At 54.5% G+C, this 15,095-nt stretch overlaps 1 protein-coding gene across 1 annotated transcript; it reads right to left on the bottom strand.

Annotated features, from left to right (window-relative positions):
- Positions 1 to 2,013: 2,013 nt before the first annotated feature.
- ANKK1 (ankyrin repeat and kinase domain containing 1) lies at positions 2,014 to 8,778 on the bottom strand. Its single transcript, XM_015649582.1, has 8 exons — positions 8,591 to 8,778; positions 6,581 to 6,875; positions 6,060 to 6,211; positions 5,165 to 5,214; positions 4,925 to 5,080; positions 4,583 to 4,701; positions 3,663 to 3,708; positions 2,014 to 3,353 (listed from the first exon to the last, which is right to left on the bottom strand). The coding sequence occupies exons 1-8, from the start codon at positions 8,776 to 8,778 to the stop codon at positions 2,014 to 2,016; spliced, it is 2,346 nt and encodes a 781-aa protein (XP_015505068.1).
- Positions 8,779 to 15,095: the final 6,317 nt, after the last annotated feature.

Here is a 15,095-nt window from a genome sequence, read left to right on the forward strand (position 1 = left end):
GATGTCCAGGGTCATTCCACAGAACTCCCTGCTAAAATCAGCAGCACCACCCTGCTCACCCAGGCAGCTCTGGCTACCTTAAAACCACGATTTTTGAGGCATGAAGGTCAACAGTTTTGATCTTTTTGAATCTAAACGAGCTGTTCAGGAGGTTTCTGCCCTGCTGCTGCTGCCTTGCCCTGCCAGGAGCTGCCTTGGCTGCGAACTTTGGCAGCTCTTGGGTGAGAACATGAGATAATCAGCAGCAGATCTATCAGCAGGGACAAAAGACTGAAATGGAGTTGAAAAAGGGGAAAAGAGAAAAGGGGGGGATGGAGATCTACGAATAATTTTAGAAATAAGCTGCAAGTTGCACAGTCACAAAGCGGAGGCTGGAATGCACTTTTCCAGAGTTTGTAAAGACTCATTTAATTTCTATAGAAACTGAGCAGCAAACAGGTAATTTTCTCTGCAAATTGCTTCTATCACCTCTGGAATGCTCTGCAAGAGCAATGTATTTCCCTCGTGTCTTCTTAATCCCCTGTTATTTTCATTATAAATTTAATTAAGCTCTTTTAGAGAACATTCCATGACATACGAGCTGAGTTTTGTTTTTCTGCTGGAGCAGGGACAGAAAGGAGCTGCTGAATTATGTGGCAATTGGATTTCTTTTTTCTGGGTAAATATTTCAATTGACACCAAGCAGGGGAGACATTTCCTGAATCAATACAGCTGAAGCTGAGGGAAGGAGCTGCACAGGAAGGGCTGAGCATCCCAAGAATTCCTTCCAGCCAGGCCTTTCTCCTTGGACAAAATTAGAGAATATTAAGAGCAGGGAAATCAGGGAAATGCCAAGCAGTTTTTGGGATTTTTTTTTTTTCTTTTGGTGGATGCAATAAAAAAAGTCCATTTTTTACACTCCCTGCAACCCAAAATGTCACCAGCATTTCACTTCATAACCTGCCCAGCTCCTCACTTCACCAATGGCAAATGTTAAAAATGAATCATTTCATTACAATTTATTTTAAATGATATCTAAAGGCTTTGGTGCCAAAGCATCTTGAAAAAACTGGGTTTGAATACAGCACACATCAATACTTTAAGCTGATATAAAATGAAAACAAAAATTAGTAGAGGCTGGGCTTTTTAACCCCTCTTTTTAACCCATTTAATCTCACGTTGTCAGGCCATAACAGCTTCCCTGCAGAGCTGGGGTTGTTTGTTTCTATTCCAGCCTCTGCCCAGCTCCAGGCCAGCACAAGTCACCCTCCCAGCAGGCACAGGAGTCACAGCAGGGCTGTCAGAGCTGCACACAGCGCTGCTCACTGCCACGAGGGAAGCAAATCCACCAAGAAGATGTTTTTCACTGGAGTGATCGAGCTCTGGAACATCTTCCCGAAGGAAACCAGGGATTATTTTCCCCCCAGAGACACGACTCGAACCTTGACCTGCAAGCAGCCAGATCTCGTGTGTGATTGTTCTGGAATTTCTGCTCCCTGTGCTGCATCCATTTCAATACTCTCTCCCAGTGATTTTCCTGCCTCATTTGATTCTTGTTGCAGAAAGGAGATGTCAGGAAATCTGACACATTGCTGTGCCAGCAGCAGGTGAGAATCTCACGATTCAATTCCCACCTGTGCCAGGGCCATTTTACACCAATTTTCTCTGTAGGAAAACATGGAATAAAAGCAATAAAAGCTGTGGAAGGCGTGTGTGTGCTGTGCACAGCTTCAGCACTGCCTGCGTGAACAGGGGGTGCATAAATCCCTGCTCAGGAAGGATTCAGTAGGAAAGCACTGCCTAAAGTATCACCAAGCCAAAACCTTCTACAAGCTGGGAAAAGAACTTGTCATCAAATAACCTCATTTTCCTTTACTCTCTTAGTGTTCATGCTTAAAACCTTCCATTTAAAAAGGGGAAATATTTTCCTGCAATCAGCAGGTGACAGGACAAGGCATCACACCTGACGTGGGAAAGCTCAAGCTGCAAATTCCAGAGCTTTCCAGATTATTTCCAGATAATTTCCAGACGAGTTTACAGATCTGTCCTTCCTGGGACCAGCCTGGCAATCTTGGCATCGTTCAGAGTCCTGTTCTCACCTCTGTTCCCCGAGGACTCCTTGCCCTGGAGCAGGGTGATGATGTTCTCCCGCTGGTGTCTCACTGCCAGCTGCAGGGCGGTGCAGCCGGTGATGTCCTCCACGTCCAGCAGAGCCCCGGCCTTCAGCAGGGTCTTGATGATGGCCATGTTGCCCTTGAGCACGGCCAGGTGCAGCGGGGTCCAGCCCACCTTGTTCCTGGCGTTGACGTCGGCCCGGCACTCCAGGAGGTTGATGACGCTGAGGAAGGAGCCCCTGAGCACGGAGAAGTGCAGGGGGGCCCAGTGGGACCTCTCTGGGGTGTTGGGGTCGGCCCCGCAGCGCAGCAGCTCGCTGACCGCCGGCTCGTCCCCGTAGCGCGTGGCCAGGTGCAGCGGCGTCCAGTCCATGCTGCCCTTGGCGTCCAGCCGGGCGCGGCTGCCCTTCAGCAGCCGGATGATCTCCACGTGCCCCTTGAAGGCGGCCAGGTGCAGAGGGGTCCAGCCTTTGTCCGTCCTCAGCTCCACGTTGGCCCCGTATTTGATGAGTTTCTCGCAGATCAGGTACTTGCCCCGGGCCACGGCCAGGTGCAGGGCGCTGTAGTGGTTCTGGTCCAGGCTGTTGACGGAGATGCCGTTCTTCAGCAGATACTGCACCACCCTGAACTTTCCCCTCTCCACAGCCACGTGCAGCGGGGTCCTGAGGTTCTTCTGCTTCCTCTCCAGGTCGGCTCCCTGGCTGGCCAGCAGCTTGACCAGGCCGACGTGCCCGAAGCACGCGGCCACGTGCAGGGCGGTCTTGCCGTCCACCTCCTGCGTGTTGGAGTCGGCCTGGCGGGACAGCAGCACCCGAGCCACGTTCTCAAAGTCGTTCTGGGCCGCCAGGTGCAGCGGCGTCCACCCGTCGCGCTCCTGGGCGTTGACGCGGGCCTGGTGGTCCAGCAGCAGCCGCACGGTGCGGTCGTCGCCGTGCTGGGCCGCGAAGTGCAGCGGGGTCCAGCCGTCCTCGTCGGCGGCGTTGACGTCGGCGCCGTGCTCGATGAGGACGCAGCAGATCTCGGGGAGCCGCCGCTGCACGGCCACGAGCAGCGGGGTGCAGCCGCCGCCCGCCGCGCTGTTGACGCCGGCCCGGCGGCCCAGCAGCAGCCGCACCTTGCCCACGTTGCCCTGCAGCACCATGAGGTGCAGCAGGGTCAGGCCGTTCTCCTGCAGCCTGCCCAGCTCCTCGGGCCCCAGCTCCTCGGGGCGCCCGGCCTCCCCGCCCGGAGCTGGGCCAGCAGCCTCCTCCTTGGCCTTTCCTACAGGCAGGGACACAGAACGGGAGAAAAAGAGCGAAACCGAGTGAGAAACTCCCAAGGAGGGAGGGAGAGCTTGAGACTCTTGATAGAATAACATGAAGTAAAGTCATTTGAGAGATAAGGAATGTAAAATAAGGCCAGACGTGCACTGGGACATTTGGTGTCTATTTCCTGAATAGTTCATTTTCCTTAGCTTAAAATGTCACCCACGTGGAAAACCTTATGAGCCACATCCTTCTACAACAAATAGACAGCTTTTATAGCTTCCCCTTCTTTAATTTTCAGCTCTAAAGCCAGTCCCCTACTTACCCCCACTCCTGGTGTCTGGGGGGAAGGTGAGCTCCTCTTTGTCACTCTTGTTTTCGGAAAGAAGGAAGAAAAAGGATAAGACAAAGTGTTTATTTGCATTCTGTAATGTTTGCACAAAGTGCTTTGCTGCTGCTCTGCGGTTTTGTGTCATCATCTGAGAGGTTTTTTTATCCAGTCCTGTTTTGGCACCCAAAACTCAGCTCAGTCAATGGTGACACAGCAGGAATGGGGGAGCCTGAAGGTGATCTCTGGATATCCATGAGCTTTTCCCCCTTGTGCTCTTTTACTCCCAAACAGACACATATTCTGCTTCCTGACTGCATGGCAGCATCCCAGAATTATTTCCTCTGTTGTTTAGGGACTCCCAAGCCCCCACCTCTTCAAGCCTCTGGTTTCTTGCACAGCTTGACAAAACCCTCTAAATACCAATAATTCCCAGCTCCAATCTCTCCCTGTTTTCTAGGCATAATTACTCCAGTAGCTGGGATTGTGCTGTGATGATCCAAAATTTTTTTCTTAGCCAGAGAAACATGGGAATTTAAAACTATTTTTTTTTTTTTTTCATTTCTGTAAGAGTTGTTCAAACTGGAACATCCTCGGTTTTGTGCCATGAACAGAACTCTGTAATCCTGTGTTTGCTTGAGTTTCTTTTAGTGTCTGAGGCCACCATGATAAACCAAGGTCACCTGAGCAGGTCTAGAAAAGGGTTTTCCTCTCTGACCATTTATCATTCAGTGCATTTGTTAATTCATCTGCAAGTGTCTTATCCCCATAAATGAAGTACAGAGGCACAGCCTGTGCAGACGCCCTGCGAAGGTGCTGAGGTGCACCTTTGGGAGGGGAAACAGCCTCAGGATCTGGTAAGAACAAGGAGCAGACTCACTGGAATTTCCTGAGTGGCCCAGGGGGGCTCTCCTCACCTGCTGGCTCCTGGAGATGGCCGGTTTGTGGGACATCTTCCTGACCAGCCGCTCGTTCTCCGGGTCCTGCACCAGGCTCTGGATCAGGGCCAGCAGCACGTCTGTCTCCACAGGGATATCTGCCAGGGCACAGCAGCTCAGCTGGGCAGGCTGCCCCGGGCTCCAGGGCCAGGCAGGACCCACGAGGGAGGGGAGGGCAGAGGGATGAAGGGGATGTGAGACAGCAAAAGGGCACCAAGCTGTTCAACCTGGGAGATGTAACTGGGAAAACTGGACACAAACTTATCCCCTGCTTGTCAACCCGTGGGGCTGAGCCTTGGCTAATCCACATCCCAGTCCCACCTGCAAAGCTCGGCCTTTGCTTGGGGTCCTGGTCCCAGCACCTCTTCATCAGGTCGACCATCTGGTGGCACTCCCCGGGCCAGTCGTCCCTGACCAGCTCCAGCCCCGGCCTCTTCCCCGCTGCCACCTTCACGATGATGGCCATCATGTTGGCCCCTGGAAAGAACCAGCACACTCTGGGTGTTTTCCCTGGGAACAGGGCTGGAAGAAACACTCCACAGCTGCAGGGTTTGTGTTTACCTGCGTAAGGTTTCTTCTGCATGAGAACCTCCCAGATGACGATCCCGAAGCTGCGGGAGAGGAGAGACTGTGAGCACTTGGAGGTTAAATGCACTTACTGCTTCTGCCTTCTTGAGAAATGGGAAGGTCAGGAAGGAAGCTCCTCAGGAGGGAAAAATTTAATCTCCCAGAGCAGAAGGATTTCATCCCCCAGATGAAAGGAACCAAAAGGTTCAGGCCTTATGATTCTGCCTAATGCATCTCCCTTAAGAGTGGGGTCATCACCCTGTGCAGGGAATGAGTGACTTGGAGCCTTTCCTGTCAAAGTCAGGCTCTCAGTGCCTTTTTTCCACTTTATTCACATTGGGGTTTAGAGCCCTTGGCTCCTGCAAGTTCCTGTGGCTGTGCCAATCCTCCTTTCCCTCTTCCCTCGGGTCTCTCTGTGCTGTAAAGGCCAAGGAGCTGAGGAATTTCCAGGCACGGAGCTCGCGTGGATGTGCTGCAAAGCTCCTTGCCCAAAAGGACAAAAGCCAAATTGAAATCTCTGCCTGTTCCTGACCAAAATGAAGCTGAACACTGAGGCAGATAAGCCAATATTGGAATTGTTTTAAAATCAATCTCAGCAGCATCTGTGATGAAAGAGCAGCACTGGCTGTTCTGGGCTCTGATCTCGCCCGGGTTTATGGGAACAGGGTGTGGTGGCACCTGGGGCAGTGCAGCCCACAGCTCCCTCATTGGGATGATGGTTACCCACAGAGAATCCCCCTCCCTCAGTCTCCACCTCTGAGATCCAGGCACCCCAGTGTTCCCCACGTTCCACGAGGCAGAAAACCAGAATTTGAACAAGCTGAGGCAGCGTTCCAGCCGCCCTTGCTGTGTGTCAGGACACCCCTGGGTGCCCTGGCTCAGCCCTCACCTGTACACATCGTACTTGATTCCCGGGGGTTTGCTGTTCTGCAGGAACATTTCGGGGGGGATGTAGCTCAGGGTGCCCCTCAGAGCTGAGCTCTCGATGTACTGCATCCTGCTGGATTGCTCCATCCACTTGGACAGCCCAAAGTCAGAGATCTGCAAGCAGGAACAGGGAAACTGCCCCAAAATGCTCACACTCATCCCTCCTGCTGTCACCTGGGCATCCTCCCATCCTTCAGGATCAGGGACTGGAGGAGGTGTGAGCGGCTGGAACCTGATAAAATCCTGACAACCTGCAGCCACTGAGTGCAGCTGGAGCCTTAAATTCCCAGTGCTGGCCCAGATTCCCTGTGTGATCTTGGGAACACCGTGTAATTTGCTCACCAGCTGCTTGTTAAACACCCCACAGGTCAATCTTCCACAGAGTGCTCCTGAAGAACCTGATTTACTGGGATTCTGGGCTCGCTTGGCAGAAATAACCTCGCTCTTATTGGAGAAATAAGAAAGCCAGCACTAAGGCCATACCTTGACGTGCATGTTCCCATCCAGGAGGACATTCCCTGGCTTCAGATCCAAGTGCAGCAGAGGAGGGCTCATGCTGTGCAGGAAATTCATGGCCAAGCCCATCTCATGGATCACACGGAATTTCAGCTGCCAGGACATTCTGTGAGTGGGAAGGATTCTCTCCAAGGACCCCCTGGCCATATATTCCATCACTATCCCCAGAGGGCTGTTGCACACCCCGTAGATGGTGACAATGTGCTGGAATTTGATTTTCTCCATCTTGCTTGCCTCTTCCATTAGGCTGTTCATGCTGGTCCTGGAAAATTGAAAATAAAAAAATAAGGAAATGTTATCAGTCAATTCACAGGTTCAGTAACTCTGTAGTAACTTAGTGATAGCCAGCCTTTCCCAGCACTGCCTGCCCAAATAGATCCATCCCAAATCCCCCCTTGAGCTGGTGATAATGCTGCCACACCCTGATCTTCTCCACACTAAAATCTGACATAGAAGGTGGTGTGACTTCTCAAAATGAGCTGAGGTTTATTTGGGCAAAATAAAAAGGGAAAGAGATGAAAAACTTGCATTTGTTTCAATCCTTAGCAGTGAGGACAGAGAGCCTGTGCTTGTCACACTGGTGAAATGGCTTTAAATTGCCATGGGGCAGGGTTAGATGGGATACTGGGGAGGAATCCTTCCCTGTGAGGGTGGGGAGGGGCTGGGATGGAATTCCCAGAGGTTGCCCCATCCCTGGAAGTGTCCCAGGCCAGGCTGGAGCAGCTTGGGATAGTGGAAGGTGCCCCTGGCCATGGCAGGGATGGAATTAAATGAGCTTTAAGGCTCCTCCCCACCCAAACCACTCCGTGATTCTGTGAAATTCCCAGGGTTTCGGTGGGAGCAGGATGCCAGAGCAGGCACAGCTCCGTGCTCTCCTGCTGTCCCTGGGCATGGTGACCCTGCTCAGGGGGGACCCAGCCACGTCTGCTCCTCTCTGCCAGCTCTCTGCTTCTCCAAATTCTCCAAAGTTTCACCTCTCCCGACCTGCTGAACGAGTTTGGGGTGCTCTGGGAGCAGCCAAGCAGCAAAGTGCCAGGAGTGCCTTCAACATGCACACCCTGGGAATGGAGCTGAGCTGCCAGCAATTCAGCCAGGCCATTAATTGATCTAAAATGGTTCAGCCAAGCAAAATCTTCTGCCAGACTTCCTCTAGCAGGCTCCTCACAGAGAGACCTATCCGTGGGCTGAGGCATCTCAGGTATTTTACTACAATTGATAAGACACAGAAGTAAAACTGATTATTTGACTCTTTTTTCTCCTCCATCAAACAAGAAAAAAATGCAAATGTAATATCTGCAGAGCAAACTGAGGACAGTCAGTGCTCAGCCTGAGCTCAGTTGTTGTCAGTAACAAGAAATCACACGAGAGTGAGATTTTTATCCAGGCAGGATCCTCCCAAATTGAAAGGAATAAAATTTTAAATTAAATAACTTCACCAACTCGGTTGTTTTCCCACCAGCTCTGCCTGTGCTGGATGTGTTATCAGCAGTGGCTGTGATTACCTGGCCCTGCTCCATCTCCAGACACGAGCTGGGCACCAGAAGAGTCTCTGCAGGTGAAAGACAGAGCAAGAAGCAGAGAGGAGCTGGAGATGCACCACAGAGAGGAAAGAGATGTCTGGAGGCTACGGGAGCAGGGCAGCGAAACCAGCTGTAAATCCTCTGCCCCACATCTCTAAACCTGCTGATTTTGGTGGTTAATTCAGTTTGATTGATACACATCAGCCCCCATGTGCAGAGGAAGCTGCAGATCGGCCACCAGGCTGCTTTTATCCAAGTTTAAGGTGCTGACCTCAGCCCTGCCCTATTGCCCCGTTCCTTCTGTCCCTTTACACATCCACACACGAGGATAGAGCTCCTATTTCCCACTCCCTCTGGGTGCCCAGCCCTGCATTTCCCGAGGAGCAGGAGCTCTTTCCCACAGTTTTATCCTCGCGGCAGGGACGGCCAGCGAGGTGCAGAGCAGAGCAGGGGTTACCTGTCGGTGCTGGAGTCCTGCAGCAGGTACGGGGAGCATTTCACGGCATAGACCGTCCTCCACCTCCTGTGCTTCACCTGGTACACGTGGCCAAAGCCCCCGCTGGCCACTCGCACCCAGTCATCCTCAAAATCCTCCTTGCTGAACACGGTCAGGCTGCCCAGCTGCCGGCCCCTCTCTGTACCCATGGCCCAGCTCCTGCTCCTGCCTGGCTGCTGGGGAGCACAGCCAGCTCCTCCTGCCCTGCCCAGGGAGGGGAGGCACCCCAGGACAGGTGAATTCACCTGGGGGCAGATCCTCACTGCTGCTGCCTTCGGCTCACACAGGAGCTGGCTCAGCTCCAGCTCGCAGTGCGGCTCTGCTCGCTCGTATCCAGCACTGGATGGGCAAATCCTCAAAGAATTCCAGGTGGGAAATGGTGTGAGGAACAATCCCTTCGTGGCTGCTCCGTGCTGAGGAGGGGATTCCTCACCTGATTTCCTCCTCAGCCTGGGGGAAAGGGAGGTGGGGAAGTGGGTGATGCTTGAGGGGAACAGAGAAATCCACAAGGCAGAATTGTACACGAGAGATGTGCAAAACACACCAGAAAGAACAGAGGGAAAAACCCCACAGAAGCAGCTGGGTGGAGGGGTGGAAAACACTCCAGCAAGATGAAAAACTGAGTTAAAAAAAACCCCAGAAGCAGCTGGGTGGAGGGGTGGAAAACACTCCAGCAAGATAAAGAACAGGAAAAACTCCTGAACAACCAGAACTAGCACATAAGTGCATGGAGCCTGAGAAAAAAACCTCAGCAGAAATACCAGAAAGTGGTAAAGCAGAGCAGTTCCTTCAGGGATAAAATAAAAGCTGCTGTCAAATCCCTGGAAATGGGTGTTTGGAGGAGCAAAGGCTGGTCAGAGCAGTTTAACCCTCACCATGTGAGCACCAGAAGCAGCACCCACACCTTCAGCTGAAAAGGGGTTTAAAAACTCTTGTGCATTTGTGTCTTTAATGCCTCAGCTCTCTCTGGAGGCAGCTCAGTGTCACACACAAGGTGGTGCTGATTTCCTCAGTGCCACTGCAGTACAAATAACAATTAGCTCTGCTGCAGGTTAATTGTCTCACTGCCACTGGGATTTTCAGTTCTGTAGCAGAACCTTGAGGAATCCTTGTGGGAAGGCTGACCCAGGTGGAAATGTGAGTTACTTCTGTTGCCCTGACACGAGGGGCTCTGGTAGTGGACTCTTCTTTTAAGGAAAGAAGCGGGGGAAAAGGAAAAAAAGCCAGCCAGGCTCTGCATCCTTCTAGGGAGAATAAAAACCCAATTAGAAAGGGTTTGTTGCCAATTCCCTGGCACAGGAGGTGCCCACTGAGAGTGATGCTCTGCTCCTCTCCACTCCCACTTGCCAACACAATTTTGGAGCTGAGGACAGCGGGCCCCATTCCCTCAGGTGCAGGCACAGAGCAGACAAACACTGCAATGCTCAGGTTTATTACAGACAGCTCAGGAGGAGGAGGAGGAGGTGCTGGGGGAACGCTGGGTCCGTGCTGCTGCTGCTCCTCTCCCTCCCCACACCTTCCAGTGCATTTCTGGGCCAGCAGCTCCGAGGGCAGGAGCAGCAGGAGGTGAGGAGTCCTGCTGGTCACTCCCTCTGCCGAAGGGACACATCTCTGGAGCTCTTGGGTCCCGTCCACGCTCCCAATTCCATCATTTTCCTGCCCTTTCTCCCTGGTGGCAGGCTCTAGTGCACAGTGCTGTATTTCACCTGCCCCATCTCCTCTCTGCTTCCCCATTTCTGTGCCCAGCCTGGCCTGGGCTTCCAGCTCTGCTGTCCCTGGAGCACCACGAGGATTCCTTCTGTACCCTGCGGTTTGTGGAGTCGCTGATGCAGAAGGAAAGGGAGGAGGGAGCGGCAGGCTCGGAGCAGAGGTGGCATCTCCTGCTCCCTGGCTCAGCAGGAGCTCTACGGAAGCAAAGCAAATCCAGCTGCTTCTCTGGGGGATCTGCAGGAGCAGGGCTGGGGGTCACAGCCCCTGCAGCTCTCCAGAGCGGGGATAAGGGCTGGCCTTGGCTCTGTGCCGGTGCTGCAGCCACAGCCCCATGAGAGCAGTGGCCAGGACAGCACAGGCAGCGAGGGATCCCAGCAGGATGGGCAGCAGCATGGCAGGAGCAGAGCCTGGACACAGAGACGGGAAATTGAGCAGTCAGAAATGTTCTTTGCACAAATAAAGACACGAGGAGTCAGGGATGGTGCCAGTGGGCTTTGAGAAGTCTCTCATGTTTTACCAGCTCAGTGCCACTCTTTTCTAATAGCTATAAACATTTAATTAACATTAACAAGCTTCTGTATTTCACCTAGGAACACTCCTGACCCGTGGCCACCCTCATTCTGCTCCAAAATGCTGCAATTCTCTACAGACTGAGAACATTCTGCCTCATTTTTCTCCCCTTTCCTCCTCCTAAAGCTTCAGTTCCTTCACAGGGTGCCTTTGGCTGCATCTCCTGGCTGGAACTCTGTTGGATGTGACACTAAATCCCCATGTCTGGGACTTAGGGAGGCCAAAGCAAAGGTGGGGAGTTGTTGGGATATAATCTAATCAAGAAAGTGATTAATAAATGTGCTGCTTTCCCTGGAGCAGGAAAAGCTGAGCAAAAAAACCTCTGCAAGAGAATTAAAACAAGGAGAGCCCCACCTTCCACTGGTTTGTACAGAAACCTGTTGTTCATCCTCCAGACAGGCCCGAGGGACACCAGGTTGTGCAGGTTTCCATGGCTGGTCCTGTCACTGGGCTGGGGAAGGGGCTCCACTCCCTCCAAGCAGCCCTGGGAGAGACAGGAAAAACACCTGGATGTGTCCTGAACAGATCCTCCTGCCCCAGGGCCCTGGGTCTCCTCAGTGTTTTCCAGCTCTGCTGCCATTCCAAAAGGTGAATTGCCAATTCTCAGCCCAGCACACGTGTAAACCTTTATTCCCTAATTTCCTTTTCTTAGGGATCACTGACTATTGCCACCATCCCACACCATTAACTCCTAGACTTTTACAGAGGATTGGGGTGGCCATGGGGTGACCTTGGAGACTCTGGAAGCACCAAATCCCTCCTGAGTGCTGCGGGGTCAGAGCTGCCCTCAGTACCTGCTCACAGCCCGGCAGGCAGAGCCTCAGCTCGCAGTGCAGGTAGGCCATGGAGTGGTTCAACATCTGGAACAGCTGGATGGAGAAGCTGGTGGCTCTGGAGCTGCCACCCTTCAGCAGCTGGATGTGTCTGCACTCCAAGGGCAGCCTGGCAGGAACAAACAGCCAACAGCTCCAAATCCCAGCTCTGCACAAACTCCCCAGCACAGCCCTGCTTCCTCATCCCAGATATGGGAAAATCCACAAAACACCAGCAGGGCCTGCCCTGCTCAGAGCCCGAGGGAAGCAGAGCTGTTTCAGAGATTGCTTTTGCTGCAGTGTGCCACCCAGCCCCTGAGCTGCCTGCAGCACACATTTCACACCCAGTGGATTTCCAAAGCCCACCTTAGGAATCCTCGCTCTCCCCTGGCCTGGAGCAGGGGGGTGGGATGCTGGAATGGGCTGTGGAGAAGCCTGGCTGGCATCCCTGCACCCCCTCTCCTGGGATGAGCCTCCCCAGCAGAAGGGGACTCTGCACACCTGTGCCAGCACCCGGGGGGGACAGCACGGTTCATTTCCATCAGTCCCAGCCCAAGGAGGGTTTTTCCCTTTCCCACCTGTGGAAGAGGCAGCACTGGGCCCCCGCAGCCCCGGCGCTGGCCGAGGGGCTCACACAGCACGAGTGGAGCTGGAGCAGGGCCTGGCTGCTGTCACCCTGCAGGGCCACCTGGGCCAGGAAGGTGTCCTGGGAGGGCTCTGAGCCAGGGGGCCCGGGGGCCATGTCCCCTGCAGGGCTCAGCCTCAGCCGCACCGAGTGGTTCCCGGAGCCGCAGGAGTCGCTCACGATGGCGAGGCTGGGGAGAAAGGCAAAAAAGGGAATAAAATGAATAAAGCTACGAATGAAATGAATAAAAATGAATAATAAAATGCTGCAGCAGCAGCAGCCAAAGCAGGGGCCAGGGGTACTTGCCCGTCCAGCACGGTGATATCCGAGTGCAGCCCCCTCCTCTGCTGGGAGCCGCTCCGCAGGGCTCCAGGCTCCAGTGTCACCGCTGTCCCCAAGCCTTCAGCTGCTCCATCTGTCACCTCCCTCGTCCTGCCCTGCTCCTCGGCCCCCTCCGTGCTCAGCAGCAGCCCCTGGGCTGAGTCAGTGCCCGCAGCACCCAGCCAGGGGCTCTCTGTGGCCGGGGGCTCCTGGCTGAGAACCCTGGCTGGGAGCACCTCAGGGTCACGGACAGAGGGCTCATCAGTGCCCTGGTTAATGAGCCAATTAGCAGGGACAGGAACTGCTGGGGGTGTGGGGGACAGGGCAGCCGTGCCAGGGCTGGAGTGACCAGTGCCCAGTTCTGTGACATCTTCCTCCAAGGGGTGGGACACCTCCAGAGGGTGGGATATGTTATCCAGAGGGTGAGACACCTTCTCCAAAGGATGTGATACATTCTCCAGGGGGTGGGATATCTCCAGAGGGTGGGATACCTCATCCAGAGGGTGGGATACATTCTCTAAAGGGTGGGATACCTTCAGAGGGTGGGTTACATTTTCCAGGGAGTGGGATATGTTATCCAGAGGGTGAGACACCTTCTCCAAAGGGTGGGATACATTCTCCAGGGGGTGGGATGAGTTCTCCAGGGGGTGGGATGTCTCTTCCAGAGAGTGGGATATGTTCTCCAGAGGGTGAGATATCTCCAGAGGGTGGGATACATTATCCAGAGGGTGGGATATGTTATCCAGAGGGTGGGATATGTTATCCAGAGGGTGGGATATGTTATCCAGAGGGTGGGATACATTTTCCAGAGGGTGAGATACCTCCAAAGAGTGGGGTATGTTCTCTGGAGGGTGGGATACATTCTCCAGAGAGTGGGATATGTTCTCCAGAGGGTGGGATAAGTTCTCCAGAGCATGGGATATGTTATCCAGAGGGTGGGATATGTTATCCAGAGGGTGAGACACCTTCTCCAGAGGGTGGGATACATTTTCCAGAGGGTGGGATATGTTCTCCAGAGGGTGGGATATGTTCTCCAGAGGGTGAGACACCTCCAGAGGGTGGGATATGTTCTCCAGAGGGTGGGATATGTTCTCCAGAGGGTGGGATATGTTCTCCAGAGGGTGAGACACCTCCAGAGGGTGGGATATATTCTCCAGAGGGTGGGATACGTTCTCCAGAGCGTGGGACACCTCCTCCAGCAGGAGCCTGGCTGATGCTGGGTGTGCAGCAGACACGGGTGCCTGAGTGGGGGCTGCACCTCCCCTTGCTGCCCCCTCCCCAGTCCCTGAGGAGCTGAGCCCCACGCTGGGCTCAGGCTGCAGGGCTGGGCTGGGCAGGGGCAGCAGCTCTCTGAGAGGAGAGGTGACACCCCTGGGGGCAGGGAGAGGAGTGCCCCGGCTGGGTTTGGGATGGTCCCCCAGGGCAGGGGCAGAGCCTGTGGCCACAGCTGGGGTGGGAGTTAAAGCCAGCTCGTTCCCCAGGGCTGCTGGGTGCGGCTGTGGTGTCCTTGGCTTGAGCACGGCCCGTGGAGACACGCTGGATCCCAGAGCAGCTCCTGCTTTCCCTGCACTGCTGCTGCTCCCAGCTCTCGTGCTTTGTCCCGTGCTGGCCTGGGAGAAGAGCTCAGCAGGAGCTGGGGCAGGTGTGGGAGCGCTGGCAGACATCCCTGTATGGGTCACCACAGCCAGAGCTTGCCCAGAAATCCTTGTTTCCCTTTGGAGCTCTGTGGAGAATGCAGTCTGCTCTGGTGCTGGTCTCCGTGTGCCTGCCAAGGGCTGAGGCACGGAGGGGGTGAATCCCAGCTCCAAACGCTGAGTGGGACGAGGTTTTCCAGCAGTGCTGGGGGTTTGAGCTGCTGGGGCAGGTACAGGGGCTGCAGCCCGGGCTGTGCTGCCCACTGTGCTCTGCTCATTCCCAGCTGGAAGCGCAGAGGAGGCTGAGGACGTGCTGGGAACAACTGGAGAAGGCAGCAGCTCAGTGCCCAGGAGCCTTTGAGGAGAGGGCTGCAGGGGTTTGGAGCTGGGGAGTGCCCTGGGCAGGGGTTTGGAAGGCAAACACCCCGTGCAGGGGGCGCGGGATGGGCTGGGGGTGGGTGCTGAGCCCCCCTGCCCTGCAGCCCCTGTGCTGCTCCCAGCCTGGGCAGGCTCTGGGGAACCCTGGGGCTCCCCTGCTGCCAGGAAAGGAGCTCCAGATGAAAACTGTGGCCTTTCAGTGCTGAAATACACTCTGGGGGAAGGTTGGAGGCTCTGAGTGGACACCAGCTCTGGTGGCACAGGGGAGGTGCCAGGCTCTGCTGACAAGGAAAGCAAAGCAGTGCCCGTGGCCTGCTGGGGATGGGGAGCAGGAATCTGCATCTCCTCAGGCAGCCTGGGCATGGTCTGCACTGTGGAGCTCGTCCTGGGGTCCAGCACATGCCCTGGGGCTGAGG

This window comes from Parus major, chromosome 24 (assembly GCF_001522545.3).
Source record: "Parus major isolate Abel chromosome 24, Parus_major1.1, whole genome shotgun sequence".
In the NCBI taxonomy this organism is placed as follows: domain Eukaryota; kingdom Metazoa; phylum Chordata; class Aves; order Passeriformes; family Paridae; genus Parus; species Parus major.

Bases quoted from the DNA above. Each gene is read 5' to 3' on its own strand.
- ANKK1 (XM_015649582.1), bottom strand. From the start codon at position 8,778: ATGGGTACAGAGAGGGGCCGGCAGCTGGGCAGCCTGACCGTGTTCAGC. The intron at 6,876-8,590 runs GTAACCCCTGCT...TCAATTTTCCAG, and splicing joins CAGGACTCCAGCACCGACAG to GACCAGCATGAACAGCCTAA. The intron at 6,212-6,580 runs GTATGGCCTTAG...TCCTGCTTGCAG, and splicing joins ATGGGAACATGCACGTCAAG to ATCTCTGACTTTGGGCTGTC.